The sequence below is a fragment of the Lampris incognitus genome, chromosome 6, assembly GCF_029633865.1.
Source record: "Lampris incognitus isolate fLamInc1 chromosome 6, fLamInc1.hap2, whole genome shotgun sequence".
Taxonomy (NCBI): Eukaryota; Metazoa; Chordata; class Actinopteri; order Lampriformes; family Lampridae; genus Lampris; species Lampris incognitus.
Genome location: NC_079216.1, coordinates 60237825 through 60259788, shown reverse-complemented (window position 1 = coordinate 60259788; position 21964 = coordinate 60237825). Strand labels below are relative to the sequence as shown.

The 21964-nt window shown below is 42.5% G+C and overlaps 4 protein-coding genes and 4 non-coding genes across 10 annotated transcripts; 1 reads left to right on the top strand and 7 right to left on the bottom strand.

Moving 5' to 3' along the window:
- Nucleotides 1-125: 125 nt before the first annotated feature.
- rpl4 (ribosomal protein L4) lies at nucleotides 126-4222 on the bottom strand. Its single transcript, XM_056281361.1, has 10 exons — nucleotides 4099-4222; nucleotides 3381-3552; nucleotides 3136-3242; nucleotides 2749-2887; nucleotides 1865-1989; nucleotides 1419-1548; nucleotides 959-1115; nucleotides 682-765; nucleotides 368-488; nucleotides 126-281 (listed from the first exon to the last, which is right to left on the bottom strand). Exons 1-10 carry the CDS (start codon nucleotides 4099-4101, stop codon nucleotides 186-188), a joined length of 1134 nt encoding a protein of 377 aa, XP_056137336.1. The 5' UTR covers nucleotides 4102-4222; the 3' UTR covers nucleotides 126-185.
- LOC130114882 (small nucleolar RNA SNORD18) lies at nucleotides 566-634 on the bottom strand. The gene has a single exon (XR_008810474.1). It is a non-coding gene; the product is annotated as a small nucleolar RNA SNORD18 (small nucleolar RNA).
- On the bottom strand, nucleotides 834-905 carry LOC130114881 (small nucleolar RNA SNORD18). Its single transcript, XR_008810473.1, has one exon. It is a non-coding gene; the product is annotated as a small nucleolar RNA SNORD18 (small nucleolar RNA).
- On the bottom strand, nucleotides 1748-1815 carry LOC130114880 (small nucleolar RNA SNORD18). The gene has a single exon (XR_008810472.1). It is a non-coding gene; the product is annotated as a small nucleolar RNA SNORD18 (small nucleolar RNA).
- Nucleotides 2958-3056, bottom strand: LOC130114883 (small nucleolar RNA SNORD16). Its single transcript, XR_008810475.1, has one exon. It is a non-coding gene; the product is annotated as a small nucleolar RNA SNORD16 (small nucleolar RNA).
- A 479-nt stretch (nucleotides 4223-4701) lies between the features above and the next one.
- On the top strand, nucleotides 4702-11808 carry zwilch (zwilch kinetochore protein). Its single transcript, XM_056282271.1, has 18 exons — nucleotides 4702-4751; nucleotides 4877-4919; nucleotides 5038-5130; nucleotides 5217-5338; nucleotides 6396-6583; nucleotides 6719-6798; nucleotides 6873-7028; nucleotides 7304-7375; nucleotides 7457-7550; nucleotides 7654-7706; nucleotides 9138-9240; nucleotides 9337-9416; nucleotides 10104-10260; nucleotides 10496-10524; nucleotides 10607-10743; nucleotides 10837-10932; nucleotides 11152-11267; nucleotides 11675-11808. The coding sequence occupies exons 1-18, from the start codon at nucleotides 4702-4704 to the stop codon at nucleotides 11761-11763; spliced, it is 1758 nt and encodes a 585-aa protein (XP_056138246.1). The 3' UTR covers nucleotides 11764-11808.
- A 691-nt stretch (nucleotides 11809-12499) lies between these two features.
- On the bottom strand, nucleotides 12500-17413 carry lctlb (lactase-like b). Of its 2 annotated transcripts, XM_056282144.1 has the most exons (14): nucleotides 17262-17413; nucleotides 16953-17113; nucleotides 16718-16805; nucleotides 16491-16600; nucleotides 16243-16371; nucleotides 16039-16134; nucleotides 15878-15932; nucleotides 15623-15788; nucleotides 15205-15478; nucleotides 14314-14440; nucleotides 13973-14172; nucleotides 13787-13850; nucleotides 12810-12854; nucleotides 12500-12625 (listed from the first exon to the last, which is right to left on the bottom strand). In XM_056282144.1, exons 1-14 carry the CDS (start codon nucleotides 17386-17388, stop codon nucleotides 12510-12512), a joined length of 1758 nt encoding a protein of 585 aa, XP_056138119.1. In that variant the 5' UTR covers nucleotides 17389-17413; the 3' UTR covers nucleotides 12500-12509. The 2 variants fall into 2 exon arrangements, with proteins under 2 accessions (XP_056138119.1, XP_056138118.1); XM_056282143.1 differs by lacking the exon at nucleotides 12810-12854 and having other exon boundaries at nucleotides 12510-12625.
- Nucleotides 17414-19010: 1597 nt separating this feature from the next.
- On the bottom strand, nucleotides 19011-21538 carry snapc5 (small nuclear RNA activating complex, polypeptide 5). 2 transcript variants are annotated; one of them, XM_056282263.1, is made up of 4 exons: nucleotides 21402-21520; nucleotides 20962-21087; nucleotides 20779-20859; nucleotides 19011-19761 (listed from the first exon to the last, which is right to left on the bottom strand). In XM_056282263.1, exons 2-4 carry the CDS (start codon nucleotides 21049-21051, stop codon nucleotides 19564-19566), a joined length of 369 nt encoding a protein of 122 aa, XP_056138238.1. In that variant the 5' UTR covers nucleotides 21052-21087; nucleotides 21402-21520; the 3' UTR covers nucleotides 19011-19563. The 2 variants fall into 2 exon arrangements, with proteins under 2 accessions (XP_056138238.1, XP_056138237.1); XM_056282262.1 differs by having other exon boundaries at nucleotides 19012-19761; nucleotides 20962-21091; nucleotides 21402-21538.
- Nucleotides 21539-21964: the final 426 nt, after the last annotated feature.

Here is a 21964-nt window from a genome sequence, read left to right as displayed (position 1 = left end):
TTCACCTGATAGTCAACATTATGACATGCTTAGAGCAGCTATATACACGTTTTTGCTAGCATTTGCAAAATGTGGTGTTATCAGGTCTTGTGAATTAAAATTATTTTCAACAGGAACAACTAATGTAACTGAAACGCACTTTTATTTTAATGAATTTGTGAACCGCAGTCTGTATGAACACAAATTTATGCCTTGGCTGGTTTAGCTGCTTGTTTAGCTGCTTGTTTAGCAGCTGCCTTCTTTGCTGGCCTCTTCTTGGGTTTAAGCATCTTGGCCTTGATCTGTGAAGAGACCAAAATAAGATTTAGAAGTGACAACCTTCAAGTGCTCCGGTTTGCTGACCAGCCTGCAACTGTTTTCTACTTACAGCAGGGTCGTGCTGGAGGATAGCGCGACGTCTTGCCGTCTTGGCGTAAGGGTTCAGTTTCATCATAATCCTCAGATTCTTCAGTGGGTTCTTCTTCAGAACTCTGCGGTTGATCTTCTTGCTGCAATTAGAATATAAACGTCAGTGAAAGAATAACCATTTTACTTATCTGCAACCTTCATAAATGAATTAACTGCACAGCTCAGGACTTCCATAATAATCAAGAATTCAGAAACACGGACCAGAAGTGGAATCTCATCATGCTTTGATGTGCCATTGGCAACATTTAAAAACTGAACGAGTGTGTCACTTACTTAGGTGTACGAAGGGCTTTCTGGATCTCCTCACTTTTCAGAATCCTGGTCAAGTCTGAGTTGGACATCTTGTGACCTGGCAGACTGAAAGAAATACAGGTTTGTAAGGAAAAGAGCTATCATGTGCTGTATTACTAAGCTAAGTATCACTCAAACTCAGAACTTCTTCAGTTATCACAAAGTTTCAAAAACACGGACCACGAAGTGAAAGCTCATCACTGTGATGCATCCAAGTATCAAATGCACCAGTAACAATTTATATTCCCCCAATACTCACTTGTAATCCACCTTCAGGGAAGCACATTTACGCCCGGTGCCATACAGGTCATCCAGTTTACGGAAGGCGCTCTCAGTCCAGATACAGAAACGTCCAACGTGACCACCAGGAGCAAGCCTCAGCAGGTTGAGTTTGTTGACGTTCTGTAATGTGATACCTAAAAAAATAATTTAAAAAAAAGAGCATAAAAGTCAACACTTGGATTGCAACCATTACACAAAAAAGAAAATAAGGTCAAACATGCTCCTCATATCATGACAATCAGCTCAGCTGGTCTAAATATACACCAGGCTTTAAGTCCAATTATGCTTGCTGTCAACACTAGCATGGTGTTGCCAGTTATATTTCCTTCTGTAACTTTTCCACTTGATCTGTGCTACCATCGAGTAAGCATTATAATTTTGACTGGCAGAAAAATTGTGCATCAGTATTACTGGATCATGCATAATGGAAAACACACCTGGAATATTTCTGAAGGCTTTGGTGACACCAGCGTCTTGGTTGTAGATGATGCATGGTCCCCTGCGCTGGATACGTCTACGATTCCTCATCTTACCTTTACCAGCACGCATACGCTGGGAAGCATATACCTGATGGGCAAGAAATACATTGGAAAAATCTGGTAAGCATATACCTGATGAGCAAGAAATGCAATTGAAAAATCCAAGTTCGCTACTGCAATGGCCTAAGAGCAACATCTTTAAGTGACCTTTATTAAGCAAAAACAAGTTCTGTTTAAGGGCTCTAAAAATGTAATGTTATGCTGCAGATTGGCTATTTTTAGTCATATGGCTCAGAACTTCCAATAAAATCAGGATTCAGAAACACGGACCTGAAGTGGAACCTCATCACAGCAAGACTCAATTTTGAGCCATAAGTTCTGAATACTCAAGAGTTTTAGTCTACCTTCTTGATGTCATTCCAGGCCTTGAGCTTCTTTAGCAAAAGCACTGCCTCCTTGGTCTTTTTGTAGCCCTCAACTTTGTCATCGACCACCAATGGAACTTCTGGGATTTCCTCAATGCGGTGTCCTAAAGCAAGGGAACACCATATAAAGAGAAGCCCAGGAATAGAGAAATTACCACAACTTGGGAGGACCACACAGCTTCATGGTAGCAGGTAGTAAGCGCAGAACTACAAGTTCTCCATTCAAAAATACACTTTTAAACAAACTTAAAGGCATTTATTCAAAACATTTTGCAGTCCTAGCTGAAACCTGTATGAAGTGATTTTTCTGGCCAATAGATGGCAGGTAGTAGTGCTCCAGATTCAAAACACACACTCACTACTCACCCCTCTCATCCTGTGTCTACAGTAGCTCATCTGTTACAAACATGCTTGCAATTTTTTCAACCAATTAAATTTTCGCAAAGGATTCAAAAGTTCCTCAGATGTGGCTCCATGCCTTCCAAGATGGGCAAGTACACAGTATCACTGACATTTTTGCTTAAGAACTTGCAAACTACATAAATAACTATCACACTTCATTCTGTGATCTCTGTGAGCTTCACCCTAGATTGCCTTCCCCACTCCTTGAATTTCGAACACACTTTTATAGTGAAGGGTGGGAGATGTCACTGTACAACCCGGATTTTGTCAACAATGAAATGAAAATGAAGACAAAGCCTTTCGCTGGATAAAGAAAATGTAGAATGTAGGGTTGATTCTCAATGTGACCGGCAGTACAAGCAATCTTCTCACATTACAGTCGTTTGATTCAATGTTAATATCGAGAAATGTTGTTTAAGGCAGCTTTAAGTAATTGAAAATAATCTGGAACCTAGACTTGCCTTTGGACATAACAAGTGCTGGCAAGGCAGAGGCAGCCAGCGCAGAGCAGATGGCATAGCGTTTCTGGGTTGTGTTGATCCTGCGGTGCCAGCGGCGCCAGGTCTTAGTGGGGGCAAACATGCGGCCTCCACGACACATCTGGGTGTAAAGTCAAGGCAATATAAAACACAGCATCTACTTCTATGTATAAACATTGATTATGAACACCTGCTCAGTCTCGTTGTTCGTCAGCCATCTGTGCCAGCCTATGACAGCAGGCATTCTGTCACTGGTCACAGTGTAAGACGCAAATTACACCATCATTGCAAGTCTACCATGACTATTTATATGCCACATCTTCCAAAAATGACACCCCCCCCCCACCATTCACTGTCAAAAAAGGACACATTTCCAAAGGCTCCCTGGCCAGAACGGTGAGTACCACCGCCTCTCACACGAGGGATACGGGCCACAGCTCTTCCTGTGCCCCAAGACTCTGCACTGGTCTGATGACCTACAAAAGACATGAGATTAATTAGACAACGCTAATAAAACTTCGATTTTTTTTTAGTTTGGTGATTTCAATTATAGAGCTTCAAATGAGACCATGTTTTCCTCAAAATACCAGTTCGAAATGTACGTATTTGCTCACCTGCCAGTTCACTGACTGCATAAGGCTGACGGTTGTTCTTTCGCATGTTGGTGTGAACAAAATTCACAATGTCTGGGCGAATTGGAGCCTTGAACACAGCAGGCATAACAACATTTTTGCCTGACGATTCTCCTTTCTCGGAGTAAACCGAGATAAGGGGTCGGGCACAGGCCTGTGGAAACAGCAATTCAGCTTGTGATTTAAGGAACACGCTACATTTTATAGCAGTAATGGCGGACGAATATAGTTCACAGTTAGAATCGTCTTAAGAGGTCCTAGCTCGTATCGAGCCATTCAACATGAGACAGCAGGCGCAATAAGGAGCAGGTAAATATCATCAAAATCGGTTAAAGTCGTAAAAGTGGATTCAAGTGTATTATATTGAATCGGATAACAGAAAATTACCAACTTAAGTTTCGATGGCACGGCATTATTATTGCTGGGGTCTCATTGTGCGGCCTTGACAAGCTAGCTAACATTCTACCATTATAGCAACAGTCACACGTGTAATAGAGACCAGCCGCTAACGCAGCTCATCCAAAATGGCTTCTTGCGATAGCTTCGCTAGCTAAGAGCGTGCCACTTCAAAACCACGCCAATTCTTGATTTGAACATTCGTTTCGTGGAGCGAAAGAAGTGTCAGACTAAAGTAAAAGCAAAGGACTTGAAACCTAGCCATCAAGTTTGACGCCAATGAGGCGTCATTGTTAATACTCACCATATTTGACTATAAGTTTTCGGCTCGCCGGGAACGGAGCTCCACACGCTATGGCGGCCACAGTGAAAAGGAAGTTGGTGCGCCAACCCAAATCATATACGCCTCCGCTCCGCCGGAGGACCACTTCCGACAAGGAAGCCCTTTCCTTTACAACATTACAGTTTCTCTTAGAAATACTTTCCTTTAAATACTTTCTTTGAAAAGCCGTTTAAATTGTTAAAGCAAAGTCGGGGGGACTCTAGATATCGACTTTAAAGTGATCGTGGCACTGGGTCTATATCTCCTGTCTGCGGAAGAAAACGAGACAGGATCTCACGGCCGTCATTTTTGTTATAATTTTATTATTATTTTTTCCCCTGTTTATTATTTATGATTCGACACATTACTTTTGTACGAATACATTGTTTTGTGGCTATTTTAAAGCGTTTAGATAAAAAAAAATAAAAATAAAAACGTTGACCGACGACCGTGTGACGTCTCACTTACGTCACCGAGCGCGCGATGTTAAATTATCAACTGACATCCGGCGCCCGCGACGCTTCAAGTTCGTAGCGGTATGCAAATTTCAGCCTAACGTCTCGAGCCTGCTCACGCGTCCTCGACATGGCCTCAAAAGTGATCACGAACGCCAAGAACTTCTTAAAGATTCTCCGGTAAGTTCGCGCCCTATAACGCAAATGTCAGCGTACGCTTGCTGGCCAGCGCAACTAATCGTGTTTGGTTTTCCCACAACTATTTTGCTCCGTTTCTTTTTTCCATCCGCGCTTTTCCTTTCCAGGTCTTTCCAGGATGATGGAGACAAGGACGCGGTCACGTGTGACGTACGTTTGTTGGGCTTGCGCCACTTTGCAAGGTTACACTTTGTGGCAACTCGTCCATCCAATTGTTCGGATAGACGCTGGGGGTGTTACAGCACTGTTGCAAAATCTTTGATTTCAGGAAGACGTCCAGATATTAAGGATGAATGGAGATGCCTTTCCTGTGCTTACGGCGCTTTGTGGCAAAGAGACAATCTTCATCTGCGAAAAACCAGTAAGTGCTTTGTACCAACTAGATCTGGAATATTTGTTGTTGCTGTTGTTGTTGATCTGATCCATCCATCCATCCATCCATCCAAGGTCCAGAAAGTAACAACAACTGAAGATGGTGAAATGGATGAGGCATCCTCATGCTCTGATGATGCATGCTTTGTACCACCGGTAGACTTAGGACCACAGCCTCTTCCTATCATGAAAGCAAGGTGACTCTAAGGTTACAATATTTGCATTTTATCCCAAATAAATGATTTGCGTTGTAGTTTAGTGAGTCCTATCTCCTTGATGGAGAAAGAAAAGAAGAAGCATTTTAACCCTATAAGACAAGTGCCTGTATATGTCTTTATGCATGCTCAGTAATCCAGGTAAGAAAATCACATCCAGATCTGTAGTGAGAGTAGGGTGCAGGTTGAGGAGAGCCTGGAGAGGTGGAGGTATGCACTGGAGAGAAGAGGAATGAAAGTCAGTAGGAGTAAGACGGAATACCTATGCGTGAATGAGAGGGAGGACAGTGGAATGGTCAGGACGCAAGGAGTGGAGGTGACGAAGGTGTATGAGTTTAAATACTTGGGGTCAACTGTCCAAAGTAACGGGGAGTGCAGGAGAGAGGTGAAGAAGAGAGTGCAGGCAGGGTGGAGTGGGTGGAGAAGAGTGCCAGGAGTGATTTGTGACAGAAGGGTACCAGCAAGAGTTAAAGGGAAGGTTTACAAGATGGTTGTGAGACCAGCTATGTTATATGGATTGGAGACAGTGGCACTGACGAAAAGACAGGAGGCATAACTGGAGGTGGCAGAGTTGAAGATGCTAAGATTTTCACTGGGAGTGATGAAGGACAGGGTTAGGAACGGTTATATTAGAGGGACTGCTCAAGTTGGATGGTCTGGAGACAAAGCAAGAGGCAAGATTGGTTTGGACATGTGTGGAGGAGAGATGCTGGGTATATTGGGAGAAGGATGCTGAATATGGAGCTGCCAAGGAAGAGGAAAAGAGGAAGGCTAAAGAGGAGGTTTATGGATATGGTGAGGGAAGACATGCAGATGGCTGGTGTGACAGAGGAAGATGCAGAAGACAGGAAGAAATGGAAACGGATGATCCACTGTGGCAACCCCTAATGGGAGCAGCCAAAAGTAGTAGTAGTAGTAGATGAACTGATTCAACTTTCTGTAAAGTGCCTGTATAATTTCAGTATGGGGTATCATGCAAGATAAATGGAAAGCAAAGGGAAGTTTTTCTTCTGTTGCTTATTTGTCCTTCATTTTACAGGCAACTTGTGTCTTGGTACACAATATCCCAAAACACAAATGTTTCTTCAGTTGAAAACCAAGCCCTACATCCTCTGTGGGTGCGTTGCGACATGAATGATCCAGCCAGAACATCCTGGTTGGGAGCAGAAATGGTTTGCACTGGCAGTAAAGTTATGGGAGTCAAATTATACTCTATCACATGCAAAGGTATTTACCTGGAGGCTTCAGTCCTCTATAAATACACCGTTTGGTAACTCAATTTTGACAGACTGATTTATGTTGGCCATAAATCCATAATGTGAAATTGTTTATATCACTTGAACTGAAACTTTATTTTGCTAGGTTCAAGTGCGGACAGAAGGTCACTCATCACCTTGGATGAACTCAAGCAAGAACACAAGAAAAGACACCATTCGTCCTCGGTACATCACAACTCTTCCACTGTTGTGTGTCAGCATGAATGAATTTTCACTCATGTGCCTGTTACTGTTTCCAGATGGTGATTAAAGGCAGTGCAGAGTTCAACCTATTTGGCTCTGTTGTTGTTGAAAACACCACTATTGGGTCCCAAAGTTCTGTGACTGTGGATTTTAAATGGAGCCATGTAGAAAGTATTCTTGAGACCCCGCCGCTGTCCTCTACTGCCACTCTGGTAAGGAGCAATCGCTCACCAATGGCTTGTGCTCTTATTCTACAAATTGTGTTTAATCTAAAATACATTAGGTAGTAGGGACAAATAGTGACAAAACGATTGGTTTCTGATCACTCATTGTGTCATTGGGTTGAAAATATTTCTTTGTATCAAAAAATAATTTAAATCACTGCAGCTGTTTGATTAAAGTTCCATTTCACAAACAAAGCAACATTAGTTTGGTTTGCTTGATAATGGGTATGGTTGTCTCATTTTTCTCATGTGCACATCCCCAGAATATCAGAATCTCCAGTGGGGACACAAGGAGCCCAATGTTCCAGATGTACAGAGAGTTGGAGTTTCTTCAGGTTTGTGTTTTACGGTAATTGGAGGTCAATTTAAGTATGGCTGATCAATAACTTAATATTGCTCATCCTTGTTCGGATCAGATTCTTGCAGATGGTTTAAGAACTGGTGAGACTGAATGGATGGAGCCCTTAGAGACCAAGTCCGCTGTAGAATTGACCAAGGCCTACCTGGAAGGCATGGCTCTTAACATAACTACTTTTATTTCTTATTACTATTTCTGGTTTATAATGACTTCATGTAAACAGGAAGATAAGATGACTTTTAAATTATCTTTCAGAACTTCAAACTCCTCCAAATATACAACAAGATCAGGCTACAAAACCAGAAGAGGTAAGATGACAAACGGTAAGGGGGGGAGGGCAGACTTCACTGGAAAGCACACATGAGGAAATAGGGGCAAGTGCAGATTGTAACACTGTTCAGACAGACTTGGTATTTTGCATCCAGGTATATCCAGATTGTGTCGTGATCTAGATGAAATGGATTGCTGTTCACACGTGGTATTAGAATGTGTCTCTAATGCCTCTCGAGTGGCCACTTGTGGTTGGAGCTTGGCTCCCTGCTCGGTATGCAAATAAGCGCGAGTATTACTTCTGTTAATTTAAGATACCAGGACCCACGCTCAACGTCATATTGTCACATTCTGACATCAATCTCGACAAGACTGTTGTTGCTAGCCCTTATGATATTTTAACTGTCCTGTCCCACCTCCGCAAGGTTACCCGTCCCATCTGTGACACATTAAAAAATGTTGTCCCGTCTTGTTCTGGCTAGGCTGAAGTTACAAAAATGATTCCCACCTTGTTCCACCTATTATTATTATTATTATTATTTGTAAGAGGTAGGCTTACAGAGTCTGGCCATCCTTTCCTTTGTTTTTCTCTTAATTTCCATGCAGATTATGGTTTTCTGGCCAGTGTTTATTTCGCTTGCTGTAACCCACACACAACACACCACAACTGCTGGTGGTGGACAGAACCAGAGTCAACAAAAAAGGAGGGAATTGGAAAAAACAGAGAATGGCTATAACTTTGTTCAGTAGTCAAGAAAGCATCTCATAGGAGCGTCCAGGTAGCGTAGTAGTCTATTCTGTTGCATACCAACGAGAGGCTCGCCAGTTCGAATCTCCGTGTTACTTCCGGCTTGGTCGGGTGTCCCTACAGACACAACTGGCCGGCCGTGTCTGCGGGTGGGAAGCTGGATGTGGGTAAGTGTCCTGGTTGCTGTATTAGTGCCCCTTCTGGTCGGTCGGGGCACCTGTTCGGGGGGGTGGGACTGGGGGGGGATAGCATGATCCTCCCACACACTATGTCCCCCTGGCGAAACTCCTCACTGTCAGGTGAAAAGAAGCGGCTGGCGACTCCACATGTATCAGAGGAGGCATGCGGTAGTCTGCAGCCCTTCCTGGATCGGCAGAGGGGATGGAGCAGCGACTGAGACGGCTCGGAAGAGTGGGGTAATTGGCCAGATATAATGTGGGAGAAAAAGGGGGAAAATTCCAAAAACTTTTTTTTTAAATCGCATATTCATAGTAAAATATAAATTCACTTAGTATTATTCCTGTCCAGCCCGCTCCAGTTGTCTTTTCTTCGTCTTTTCATCCACTGCCGCTCACGGGATTAATAGGGAAATGATGATAGCGTTAGTGTATAATTAATAATGAGCGCTCCCATAGGGTGTTAGATTAACACAACCAACGGAGGCCCCTTCTCTCGGGGCTGCATACGGTTGCTTGCCAAGCCTTTTGCTCTTTTCTTACAGACACCAAAGACAAAATCTGAGCCAGATACTTCCATTTTCAGCTCCTTCATGGAACGTGGCGATCTGGATTTTGTAGAACAGCTGTGGGTTCGGATGAGAAAAAGTGAGTCCGGTTGAAGGTGTCTAACCTCTGGTGGTGGCGAGTCCAGTTGAAGGGTCAACACACTGAACATTGTTATTCTGTTATTTCTCATTACAGGTGTGGCTTCATATCAAGACATCGGGGACTGTCTGAAATTAGTTATTAAAGCTTTGCAATATGGTGACATCAAACCATGGGTATGTGTGATGCAATATCCAAAACCTACATTTGCTGATCAGAGAAAGATATACAGATTATAATAAATATTTGAACATTTTCAAGGACGTATTAAACCTTAAATTTTGAGGTGAAATTGTGCTGATAATTTCAGAGGGTGGTGAAACTAATTGCCTTGGTGATAAATTCAACAACAAAAAAATGAGACAGGATCACACAGCTGCACTGAGAGAGAAAATTTGTTTTGTTTTGTTTTTGTTTTCCTGGGGTAAAATGCACATTATGATCAACCCCCCAAATTTGCCTATGTCTAAGACACCGACACCCATCACTGCATCGCTGACACTAAGGGTCCAGTGTATTAGGCCGATAAAATATGTGCCGAGTGGAAAAGTGACACGGCGGCATTAGCCCGCTAAACTTTCTCAGTTAACTCCTGAGAAGGTGGGGCCGTGATGCTCTGCTACAGCACTGCCGCTTTTACCCCTCCACACCACCATCACCGTCCTCTTGCTCTCCACCCCCTTTTTTCATTCATTTTTCAAAAAGTAAACGGGCGGGGGCAGGCTCAAAACAAGTGTGTACTACTCTGAAAATTATATTTGCAGGCGATGGAAAGTATCAAAAATGACGTTAGTTTGCACGTGCGGTAAAGCTTAAGGGTTGTAACGTCAAGGCAATTGTATGTTTTGTGTCTCTTCCATCAGATTCACAGAGACAGTAGCAGCTCTCTCAGTAAGCTCATCCTGCAGTCCTACCACCAGCAGATCAGTCACGTGTCTCTTACGGGTCTCACCCCTGTCAACATGCTGCTGGAAATGGGTCTGGACAAAATGAGGAAAGACTACATTAACTACCTCATTGGTAAACATCTGAACATCTGTCTGATTGAGGTTTATGTGTCCTTCCCTACTGAGTTTTCCTGGCCTAATGCAAAGTTTCTTGCAAGTTGTAAATGGGGGGGGGGGGCATCTGCTGTGACACCTGGGCCATAGCATGTTATTTACACTGTTGTTACTTTTTCCAATATCTGTGTTTCCTAAAAGAAATGGGAAATTACATCTTTTACTGTACAAATGAGGGTCTCTGTTCTTCTCAGGGCAAGGATTGACGACTCTTAACCATTTGGTAAGTGGAGCTATATAGATCTGTAGACGCTGGCTTTGAGCTGACAGCTCCCACGACTGAGGCCATGTGCTCTGCCCTACAGAGTTACTTTCTCAGCACGGAGGTGGACCATCAGGAGCAAGTGATCCGTGTGAGGAAACTGCACCATCTGCTGGAGGTAGTTACCATCTGCAGTACGTTTTTAGGCTTGCCCTTCGACCGGCTGTTCAGCCTCACACAGTAAGGCCGCTTGACTTTTTCTCTTTATCCATTGCTGAACAAAGATGACTGTTTTATGGGTGACAGTATTTAAATATTTTTTTCCCCCTGCAGATTGTGTTTGCAGTACTACAAAGCGTGTCCGTACGACGAGGACCACGAGTTCAAACTGCAAATAAAACCTGCTCTGATCAGTCATTTCTACCAGGAGTAAGGACGACAACCCTTTGTTCGCCAACTTCTTGGGCGACTGTATGAGCTGACGTAAATTCTTGCCATTTCATTTGGTATTTTGTTACCGTGACGGGGTGTTTTAGCATGCGCGCGTGAGACAAAGGTGGGGCCAAAAGATGGATTTGTTTGACAGAGCTTGTATACACCATCGTGAGTCAAATAAGTTTATTGATTGTGTGTCTTTGTGTGTCCCAGAGAACAACCAATGCTGTGGGGGGTTGAGGTGTCTAGCGGCCATGGCTACCGTGAAGGCAGGACGTTACTGCAGCTCAGTGACAGACCGCTGGTTGACCACATTACCTTTGAAACAGGTGACTTTTCTCCACAATTACAACCAAATGCACCACGTGTGTGTGTGGGGGGGAGGGGAGGGGGGGGCAGCATGGCTCAGGAGGTAGAGCAGGTCGTCTAGTAATCAGGTCGCTGGTTCGATCCTCGGCTCCTCCAGAGAGCGTGTCAAAGTGTCCTTGAGCAAGACGCCGAACCCCTAACTGCTCCTGATGAGCAGGTTGGCACCTTGCATGGCAGCCTCCGCCATCAGTGTGTGAATGGGTGAATGTGAGGCATACAATGTAAAGCACTTTGAGTGGTCGGTAGACTAGAAAAGCGCTACATAAATGTAGTGCATTTACCATTTCCATATTGTGTGCACCTTACTGAGTAGTTTTTACCTAATGTAAGTATGGATAATTCCTTTGTTTTGATTTCTGCTTTTCAGATTACCCAAATGACACGCTCACCGGGGACAGCGTGGACGTAGCTTACTTCACCTCCATGGCGTGCTCCAGCCTCGTCAGCTTCGCTTGAACCAAGAGAATTCACAAAGCACAACTGAGGTCTTCTTTACAACTTTATTTTCATATCTAACATTCACTTCCACTGTTTGAAATGTATCAAAATTGAATGCATTAACTTAGATGAGCAAAAACTGCAATACAAAACCTATAGGTAATCCCTGTGGGATCAAAATATTCTCTAAATACACCATTTCTTATACTCCTTGTTTAAATGTCTAATATCAGTTATAATAAATTAGCTTGTCTGTAAACTTCTTTTCTCCCTGCATATTATATAAACACCTGTAACGGATGTTTTCGCCACACAAGTTGACAATTTAAGGAGAAGTTTTCAAACGTTTGGTCATTCTGGCTTCAGAACCAGTTACTGGACCAAACGTAAACAACACGAACAGCAGATCTCGGGGGGGGGGGGGTATTTTACAGCATTGCCTTTTCATGAAGGAAAAAGACACTAGCAATTTTGTTGTCCCCTAAGTGTTGGATTAAATCAGTTTAAAAAAAACAAAAACAAACAATGTCTCTTTACACCAAACACTATATGTTCATCAAATAAGTGAAGTCATTCAGGAGTTCTCATAAAAATCTCAGGGAATAATAGAAATATGCATGTCCACACATGAAACAGTAAAAGTAAAATGTGTAAAATAACTAATAAGTGTGTGTGTGTGTGTGTGTGTGTGTGTGTGTGTGTGCTTGGATGTTTGTGTGTGTGTGTGGGGTTGTAAACATGAACACCGTGAGCGCTGTCATTTTCTAGTTTCGCCTTCGCAGCAGGAACATAAGGAAGATGGCACTCAGTAAAATACAAAGAGTGCACACGGTCGGAACAACAATCTCAGTTACCATCTCCATGTGGCTGGTCAAGGGGTCTGAAAAATATACATGTACACATTAAAAACTACCAAAAAAACCAAACCAAACAATGAAGGAGTAGAGGCAGTGCTTGTACAGCAGTCTAATGATGCTGAAATACAGCACTCAAAGGGTTAATATTTTCGTTCTCACTTAGTCACCGTTAATCTGTTTCCATAATGAGCACAAGTGAGTCCTTACCATGAATAAGTCTTAGAATATTGGCAGCAGTGCTCCGCTGTTCCTCTAATAAAGAAAGAGAAATAACTCAGTTGAACAAAGGCACATTAACCCTTTGAGAACTGCACGCGTTTGTTGCGCACAAATTTGATAAACAGGCTTATCAAACTTGTGTCCGAGCTGCTGGGACAATGCAAAAAAAACAAAACACAAGTAGGTCAATAGAGCCGACCGACACGCTGGTTTGGGCAGTGCGGTGCACACAAATGAACGTGTGTGTATATATATAAATATATAAAAAAGTCGTGTCCCTCACATAAGCGAACCGCTTCCACGGGGTGTTTATTGACCCGTTGCGGTGCGTAAAATGCACAACACCTTCCTTTATAAAAGCAAAATCCTTTGGGACTCTTTATTTTCTTTCATACGATGTTGAAAAGGGAGCCTAAAGAAGCAAACCAGATAGAAATCATACCACCAAATCTGTTAAAAATGGGACGCCGTATCGTATATACAGTAAGCAAGCGCAATGTTGAAGTGGTGTTAGATTACAGTATTTACACAAACCTCACTCTGTTAGTCTGATTTTTAAGTGGCATAATCACACAGAACAAGACAACGCATATATTCCATATCCAAAATAAGTTTAAAAAAAAATGTACCCCTTATGTTCCTAAACTTCATCATGCACAGGCCAAACCTTTGGCATTTCTGCATGTTCCTGGGATTTTCTTCTAGCTGGAGGGGCAAACAAAGAAAAATCCTGTTAGAGGTTTTGGTAACTAGTCTCACTGATCCCATCTCTCCATGCCGACTAATTTGTTTATGCGGAATTGAAGGTGCATCGAGAACAGAAATCACCCGTTCAGATCAAAACCGTTTGGGATTTTCTTTCATAATTTCCCTGTGTGGTCAGAATCGTTATTTGTTTACCCCAGCTAGTTAGTCACCATCTTTCCCACTGACAGTAAGGAAAAGGATATCGTAATTCAACTGACCTGCAGCTAAGAGCTGGTTGCTGGATGAGCAGGTTTCCGTGGCCTTTCTCCTCCAGTTCTCAACCTGGGAAGAAAGCGTTCGCTTGTTAGTATGTCGGCCAGTTTAAAGGCGCCGTACCTTCCTATACCCGTACATCCGGAGTGGGAAAAGGTTTTGCGGGTCAACGTGCAGCGCCGCTATCTCACCTCTTTCTGACTGGGGAAACCGTTGGAGCTGATAATGCGTTTGTAGAACTGGACAGACGCTTTGGGGTAGCGAGGTTTGTTCTTGTTTCTGAAGTCCACGTAGTACAGGCCGAACCGTTCTGAATAGCCCTCGTCCCACTCAAACTTGTCCAGCAAAGACCAGGCGGTGTAGCCCCTTACGTTGACTCCATCTTTTATTGCTGGGGGAACGGCACAGAGGAAAAAAGTACAGCGATCACAAAATATTGCAGGTTATTTTTCGTGCAAGTATCAATGTCTACGTTTGGGCAGGAATGTTCACGGAGTCTGCACGGTGCCCTCACTCGTTCGTATCCACTCACCTTTAAGCATCTCATTGATGTAGTCTTTATAATACTGTATTCTCCAATCATCGCACAGCTCTGTGCATAACAGCTTCTCGGACACCCCGTTCTCCGTCACGTACATCATTGGGTTCCCGTACTGAGTCTTATGCAGGAAAAAAAAAAATCACAACATGCTATAAGTTGACCTTCATTTAGGTGTATACGTACTCTTTTTAAGACGCGTCACAATCTTGAGGGAGACTAGAACGACCACGGTGGTCATTTTGACCGTTTTGGATTTTCAGTTTAATAATTCCGTGAGGAAAGAAGATACAGACCCGCCGCTCCCTTGAATGCTCCTAAAATTGTCTACATTTGCATTAAAATTAGTTTTAGTTCAATTGCATAAAAAAAGTTAGAAGATCTACCTAAAACGACCATGAGCGGTCAAAATGACCGCCTGTAATTTGCATGTCATGGTGTGCGTCATATCACTATTTATAACGTGTGTTGTTCGAGTCATTTCCTTCGCAAGGTTCACTGCTCTGACCTAGAAACACACTAGCGTTCACCAGTGCGGAGTAATAGTGTAAACTTGATTTCTGATTATGTCCAACATGCCTGGGTACAGACGCCGTTTCAGACGCACCACGACTACCACCGAGGCGTTGCAGTATTTATTTATTTTTCAATTGCTTGAAAAATAGTATTAAAGTTGTTAAAATGTTATGTTGGTGTCAGTAGTTTCTTAACAGACATACTAACATATGCAGTGCATTAATATCTCAGCTGGGTATTTATCTTGACAGAATATAGAGTTTAAAAACCAGCGGTCATTTTGACCGTCCATGGTCGTTTTAGGTAGGAGTGAAATCCCGGTCATTCTGGCGTTAAAACGTTTTGCCCATCATTAGTTGTGCACCCCACCTTGACAAAGTTGAGCAGGCGTCTGAATCCCCAAGGTACAGAGTAGAGCCACTCGGACCCAGGGTCTGGCCAGCGAGGATCAACCAGCTCAGCCAGGTCTCGGTCGGTGAAGTAGCTGCTACCGCCGCGGCCTGATGGGTAATTCTTTTGGGTGATGTAGCGGGTGGTGAAATGGCCAATGCCAAGGAAGTCACAGGTGCCCTTGATGTAACTCTTCTCTTGGGAGGAGAAAGTGGGCAGGCGAGAGGATCCCAGGCCCTGCTGCGCACTCTTTCTTCCTGGAAACACGAGAGAAACTTGGTTGAAAGTAATGATGTACTATCTATCCTGTTATACTGTATACATCACACTACTCTATCCACATAGAATATTCACCCGCAAGAAGAGAATATAATTTTTTTTTTTGTTTCCATGTAACTTGCCAATGAAGTCTTTCATCACTTGAGGGTAGTCCCCATGAAAGATGGGTGTGGCAAACCACCCCATATAGAATTGGACATATCTCTCAGCTGCTTCAACATCCTTTTGGTTGCTAATGTCCACCGGCTCTCCCCAGTCCCCGGACAGAGAGATGCCAATCAGACCTGAGAACGAGGACAATAGCTCTCAGCGTTCAAAGGACATTTTACTGTTGCAACACATATAGCATAGTAAGTCCTGCACACACGTTTACCTTTTTGTTTCCCCCTCCACTGTGTGTCGTACGTATGCCAAACTTTAGCATGTGCCTATCCGAAAACATAAAAAAAGGTAACGTGTCATCAGCACTCTGGTTTCCTTTTGACTTCAAAGTTCCCGAAATCTTCGATACAGGAACTGAACACACTGGCATACCTTGATAATGTGATGAGCTACCCGGTAGGCCCCAGTTCCTCTCAGTTTCAGTCCAGGAGCATGCTCACCCGTCTCGTAGCCTTCGACAGCCACCGACTGCAGTTCAGGAGGATTCATTGATTGCAATGCAGAAATACTCACACTATAAAAACCAGTTTGCAGCACTTGTCCATTTTTTTTTTGACTGAAAAACTGAATACTTACCCATGGATTGTTGAAAGTGATCCAGTATTTTACTCGATTCCCAAATCTTTCAAAGCAGAGGTTAGCATATTCATTAAAATAATTGACCATGCTAATATTTTGCCATCCGCCGTATTTTTCCTGCAAGACCTAGAAGAGCATAAGCAGAAAGATGTGTCCAGAAAAGAAGTTTTGAAAGGATGAAAATTAGGTATTTTATGTGAAATATTTTGAAGGTTTGGGATTATAAAGATTGTGTGTATACCAACCTGTGGAAGATCCCAGTGATACAGAGTGACAATGGGAGTGATCTTGTTCTCTAGCAGGTGGTCAATCAGGTCATCATAATACTTGATCCCTTTTTCATTTACATGGTCAGCTGTAGAGGGGGTTTTAAAGCACAAAGCTTTCCTTCAGGGTTTCCCGTTATACACATGGCCATACATATGCCAGGTCATATATGCCTGAAAGGCTTGATCCTACATCAGTTACTCACACTTGATCCCAGTTGGAATGAGCCTGGGCCAGGAGATAGAAAAGCGGTAGTGGTTTAGCTTCAACTCTTTCATCAGAGAGATATCTTCCTGTACAAAACATACACAAAGGGGGGGGTGATATGGTCATCCCTGTGGTTTTCCCACTCTATCCTAAAAATGCTCATTCACACACAGACAAATATAAAGAAAGTGTGCAAGCAGTGTTCGATTTGGTTTGTCTGCTGATCACCACACCTTGGTTTTGTAGTAGCCCTCACAAGAGGAGTCTCCGGTGTCATTACGCAGGATTTTGCCTTTCTTGTGGCTGAACACATCCCAGATGCTCAGTCCTTTTCCATCTTTGTCCCAGGCTCCTTCTGTTTGATAGGCTGAACTGCCGGCACCCCACGAAAATCCTAATAAAGTTCCAACAACCATCTCAGAGTTATAGATGTCGCACAGGGGCCCAGTATATAACCAAATACAGTGCAAGTCATGACAAGGTATCCACTACAGCAAATGCATTGACAAGTTGTGAGCGCGAAAGATGCTCGCTGTTCCTACCAGCTGGAAAAGTGCCATAATAGAAGGAGCCGCGGTCGTTCTTTGTCCAGTCGAAGTCCTCAGCCGCAGACAGACACAGCACCAACATAAGCACATGGCACACCCTGACCGCACAGCGGGACAGCATGGTATTTCTGAGCCTGCAGCACAGTCACCGTCTCCTACTCCAGTTTCTCACTGACCTCTGTGCACAGAAGAAAAGTATTCAAGTGATTCAAGTAACACTGAAATCAGATCTCAAATGCATCATTCAATGCACCCGTGACCAAGCTCGGACTGGAGCAACGGCATCACTTATATGCACAAACACCCACAAAGGTGTCTGATTTTAAAGTGAGCCTTGGAGATACTGGGGGGAAAAAAAATCATAATTTGGTTTGAGTAAGTTTTCATTTACTGTCCAGAAGCTTCCAGTGCACATGAGTAAAGAGGGGGTTACTATCCTTTATCCGGAGCCAAACGCCCCTATTCAGATTCAATGGAGTGTAAGCTCATTCTGCTGAGGTGGACAGATCCCTTACAAACTACGGTTTTACCTCTGTAAGCAAAGTTAATGTTAGAGAGCCTGATATGTTTACAGTATGCTAACAAATAACAATGGCAGGATAAAAGAGCATTGAGCTAGTGTGAGACAACAATTAGACTGTATGAAAATTTGTGGCCTCATCATTTATTTCATTAGTAATTGAAAGGATTGATAGTCATGGAAAAATATTCTGCTAACCAAAAAGTGTAACTCCAAGGAAATAATTCAGCACCAGTATAAAATTTGCATCTAAATATGGATCAATAAATAAACTGACCACAATTACCATTAAACATGTCATTTTGATTTGCAGTCCTGTAATTTGTTTCGATCCGGTGGGCCTACATCAGATCGGATTTTAGAAATTTTTTTAATTCAAATCAAATAGATTTGGATTTATTATTCTTCAGAGCTCCTAAGTCACAGGTTTCTTGAATGAATATGTACATGTGTGCTAAATCTTTCATGCATCATACTCCTGCTGTAATCAGGCTGCAAAAGGCAATATTTAAAACTAACTAGAGTGAAACAATGTGCAACTGCACCTATTTCACCATCGCTGGCTATTTCACCATCGGTGGCACGAGTTGCAGGTGACTCATGCCAGTTACATTTTCACTTGGCTCTAGGGGGGGGGGAAAGCTACTACCACAAAATCCACCTAGGTTAGAACTCACATTTTGCAACTGCAATAAATGAATTGTGTGGCGCATTTTAGTTACCTGTGTCCCTTATGAGGTGTTCATGAGAAGGGGTCCCAAGGGTGAACTGAACTCTGTTAGTCCCTGGGTGGTGGTCTGTGTTCTCCCGGAGCAGTGGATCATGTGGAAAGCTGTATATATCTATGGGTGGAATTCCTATTGTATGTTGTCTGCTGTAGCACCACCCTTCTCCAGAGCTGTCTGTGCCCTCTTGTTGAAAGCAGCACTTATTGTGAATGCTAGTTGTATTGTTTTGGCTGTTTAAAAACTGCTGAATGGTTTGCCAGTGGAAAGTGTTTGCACTGCACTACCTATTTGCAAGGGTGCCCAGGTCAGTTTAGGACAAGAATTTTACACCCTTGAAACTAAATTTGATTTTCTATCTGAAAGGTAAACAGCACCAAGGTCAGTCTCAATCCTGTCCGTGGTGCCCCATTACATAAGCCTAACCTGACATGAGCTTTACCAGTTACCATTGCTTGAAATATGACGAGGACTTGATTTATTACATTGTCTGTGGTAATGTAATTATAAAATTCATCAGGTGCACCCTAGGGGAAAACATTTTATTTTGTGCTTGCGAATATCCCTAAAATTACATACGGTAGCATCACTGTCCTCTTATATGGCCCAGCCATACATTTTTTTTTTTATCTCAACTTCAAACTGCTGCTTAGGATCTTTCCTCCAGGAGTACAATATCATCAGCAAACTATAAGCACCTAATTGTATTATCTTATTGCAAAACAGTGTGGCATTTATCAGAAAAATGAACAACTGACACACGGTATGAGATACTAATGCTATACCTTGACTCATACAACAGCTGACAAGATGCAAGAAACAGTGCAGCGGTAACACAGTTACCATCACACCTGATCACTCTGTGACAATGATCACCTTACATCCTTCACTTACCTCATCTCATCACACTGAACTTTTAATCTTTCCTGCTAAATAAATTAGAAATATGATACAAAATAAGTCAACAAATAGAATAACTGTCCATTTACGTGTAGTTTTTCATTGTTGCAGTTTGTAGAAGCCAACTGAACTAAAGATGAAGTTAAGGCTATCAATAATCATCATCTTCCTCATCCTCATTGGGCACTACATCAAGATCATAGTCATCCTCTTCATCCTCTTCATTGTCTTCATCATCTTCGTCATCGTCGTCATCGTCATCCTCCTCTTCCATGTTGTTATCTACAGGTGCACTTAGTAGCAGTTTGGTTTGATTAATCTCACTCTCATCATCAAGGTTGATATAAATCTGTGATAAAGATAAAACATTTTTATGAGATTTTCTAAAAACAGAAATCAACTAAAAATGAACAAGAATGAGGCAAATGATAAGAGCGCACGACATGAATTAATACTCGGTAAGAAACAAATCATTCAAAAGTAGAAGCATATTATTGGGGGAAAAAGGTCTATAAAACTGCAGTTTGCAGTGTTTAAAGAGAAGGTAAGCGACTGAGGGCGGAAGTTAGCAACAGCTATATTTTGAAAACATAACGCAAAAGAATCTGGCCCCTCACTTCTGCCTAAGAAAATCCTGAGTGTGCAAACTGATTGACATCAAGTAGGGACCGATGGAGACGCCAGCTGGAAAAGAACTCTGCTGATTGACTGATAAGGAGCAGGTACAGACAAATGTTCTGTTTACGGCACCTAGAGCAGCCGCAGACACCTGATTTTTTTTCTCAGTTCATATACTTGCTCGATAGCTGTCGGGATGTAGAGAGAGTTTGACCAAATATGAAAAAATATTTTACATTAAAATCCCCACTTTAAGTGATGGAGCAACATTGACAGTCTTCAGGCAGGAACTTCCCAAGCACTGAAGAAGCCCTGCAGGGCCTTTCATAAGAATCTACTGCTCAGGCAATCCAGGTGATCAGAGGCTGGATATCTCAACATTCAATTCTTATTACTTTTAAACTCTCTGGACTTTCATAGATTGGGGAGAATGTAAGCAGCCAATACCAGTTGTAAATAATGATGGGGGGGGGTGAAATCAGTCCACAAAAGAACCAGTTTTAATAAGAGTATTGACAAGTTATGATTGGACTCATTGTGATCTCTGCTCCAAAGAAAGTAAATTTGATTACTAAGGAGCCAAATCAGTAGTAGAAAAGTGTCCTCTTACTTTCACATTTTGGGAAACCACAACTATTATGCCCTGATGCTCTTTTTTGATGAGCTTACCACAGAGCCAGCTATACTGCTGAATTGCTGATGTCCAAAAAAATAACTCGTTTTCATTGTTTAAAACACTGCATTTTACCTCTTTCTTTTCGGATGAGGGTTGAGAAGCTCCTTCATCTAGCTGAGCATTAATGATAGATTTTAAGGCCCCCTCTTCAAACTGGGAAGTAAAGGCAGACACAGAACATGACCTCAGATGAAACATGGGTGCAGCCAAAAATACCATTTCAGCCAAACCTGAAACCTTAACTTTCCCACTTACCTTCAACCTATTAAGCTGTTCTTGTAACATTAATTTAATTTTAAGGAGGGTCTCCTCTTCCCTCTTCAACTCCTGCAGACGACTGTGCATGTTTACTGATAACGTTAGTCAGATCATTCCTCGACACTAACTAGGAAAGAGGGAAATATAATGCGGAGATCAAACAAAACTATCTGCACAACTAACCAGTTACCGTAGTCAGACAAAAAGGTGGTAAATGTGTAATTATCTAGAGCAATTGTTTGATTTTAATTGTCAAATGATCACAGGTCAACCTCTTGCGGGCTTTGAGCAAGACTTGTGCTACTCAGTGCCACTCGAGACTGAACATTTGTTGTGCATTGACAAGTGTTGTTATCTTTTCGTACAGAAAGAAATAGATTGATTACACAACGACGTTTGCTAAATAGGTCTATTTTTATAAAAACCAAATAACTTACCCTCGTTAACTCGGTGTACGTATCAACGACGAGGCAGTTGATAACAGATATGTAGCTACAACAACTAAGAGAGTATTTCTATCAAGCTGTAAAAGCTAACGCCGCTCACTTGAGCTAGCCAGGTTTTCTTCTTCTACTTCTTATTTTTCTGTAGCTTCTGTTTCTTCTTCTTCCTGTATTTTTTTGGCGGCTCGGCGAACAACTTTCTGGCGCGTTACTGCCATCAACTGCACAGAGGACGAATCGGCTAAACTAAAACGAGCTCTGCTGTAACGCAACTGGAAGAACAAAACCCCTCCTGTTACACTTTGGAACTGAAATGAGAATTTGATAACACATTCTGATAACCCCCCCCCCCAAACTTCTCTATTTACCGAGTCCCCAAATCTGTTTCTCTCTCTTCTTTATATTTTGAGCACTCCCTCAATACAGGTTGCACCATTTCGGTCTGCTGGCAACGCTTTAGGCTTCTTCTTTTTTTTAATTTTTTTTAAATAATTGAGAATGTATTGCTTAACCCAGGAAGACCAATTCTCATGGTTGTTGTTGCTTTTTGTTGTTGT

Bases quoted from the DNA above. Each gene is read 5' to 3' on its own strand.
- rpl4 (XM_056281361.1), bottom strand. The intron at 1,549-1,864 runs GTAGACTAAAAC...CTTGCCCATCAG, and splicing joins CCTGGAATGACATCAAGAAG to GTATATGCTTCCCAGCGTAT. The intron at 1,116-1,418 runs GTGTGTTTTCCA...TTATTTTTTTAG, and splicing joins AGCCTTCAGAAATATTCCAG to GTATCACATTACAGAACGTC.
- zwilch (XM_056282271.1), top strand. From the start codon at position 4,702: ATGGCCTCAAAAGTGATCACGAACGCCAAGAACTTCTTAAAGATTCTC. The intron at 6,799-6,872 runs GTACATCACAAC...TACTGTTTCCAG, and splicing joins AAAGACACCATTCGTCCTCG to ATGGTGATTAAAGGCAGTGC. The intron at 10,261-10,495 runs GTAAACATCTGA...TGTTCTTCTCAG, and splicing joins CTACATTAACTACCTCATTG to GGCAAGGATTGACGACTCTT.
- lctlb (XM_056282144.1), bottom strand. From the start codon at position 17,388: ATGCTGTCCCGCTGTGCGGTCAGGGTGTGCCATGTGCTTATGTTGGTG. The intron at 15,933-16,038 runs GTATGCCAGTGT...GTTTTCGGATAG, and splicing joins TAGCTCATCACATTATCAAG to GCACATGCTAAAGTTTGGCA. The intron at 15,789-15,877 runs GTAAACGTGTGT...CCTCGTTCTCAG, and splicing joins GTGGAGGGGGAAACAAAAAG to GTCTGATTGGCATCTCTCTG.
- snapc5 (XM_056282262.1), bottom strand. From the start codon at position 21,051: ATGCACAGTCGTCTGCAGGAGTTGAAGAGGGAAGAGGAGACCCTCCTT. The intron at 20,860-20,961 runs GTAAGTGGGAAA...TTTACTTCCCAG, and splicing joins AACAGCTTAATAGGTTGAAG to TTTGAAGAGGGGGCCTTAAA. The intron at 19,762-20,778 runs GTAAAATGCAGT...TCTTTATCACAG, and splicing joins CCTCATCCGAAAAGAAAGAG to ATTTATATCAACCTTGATGA.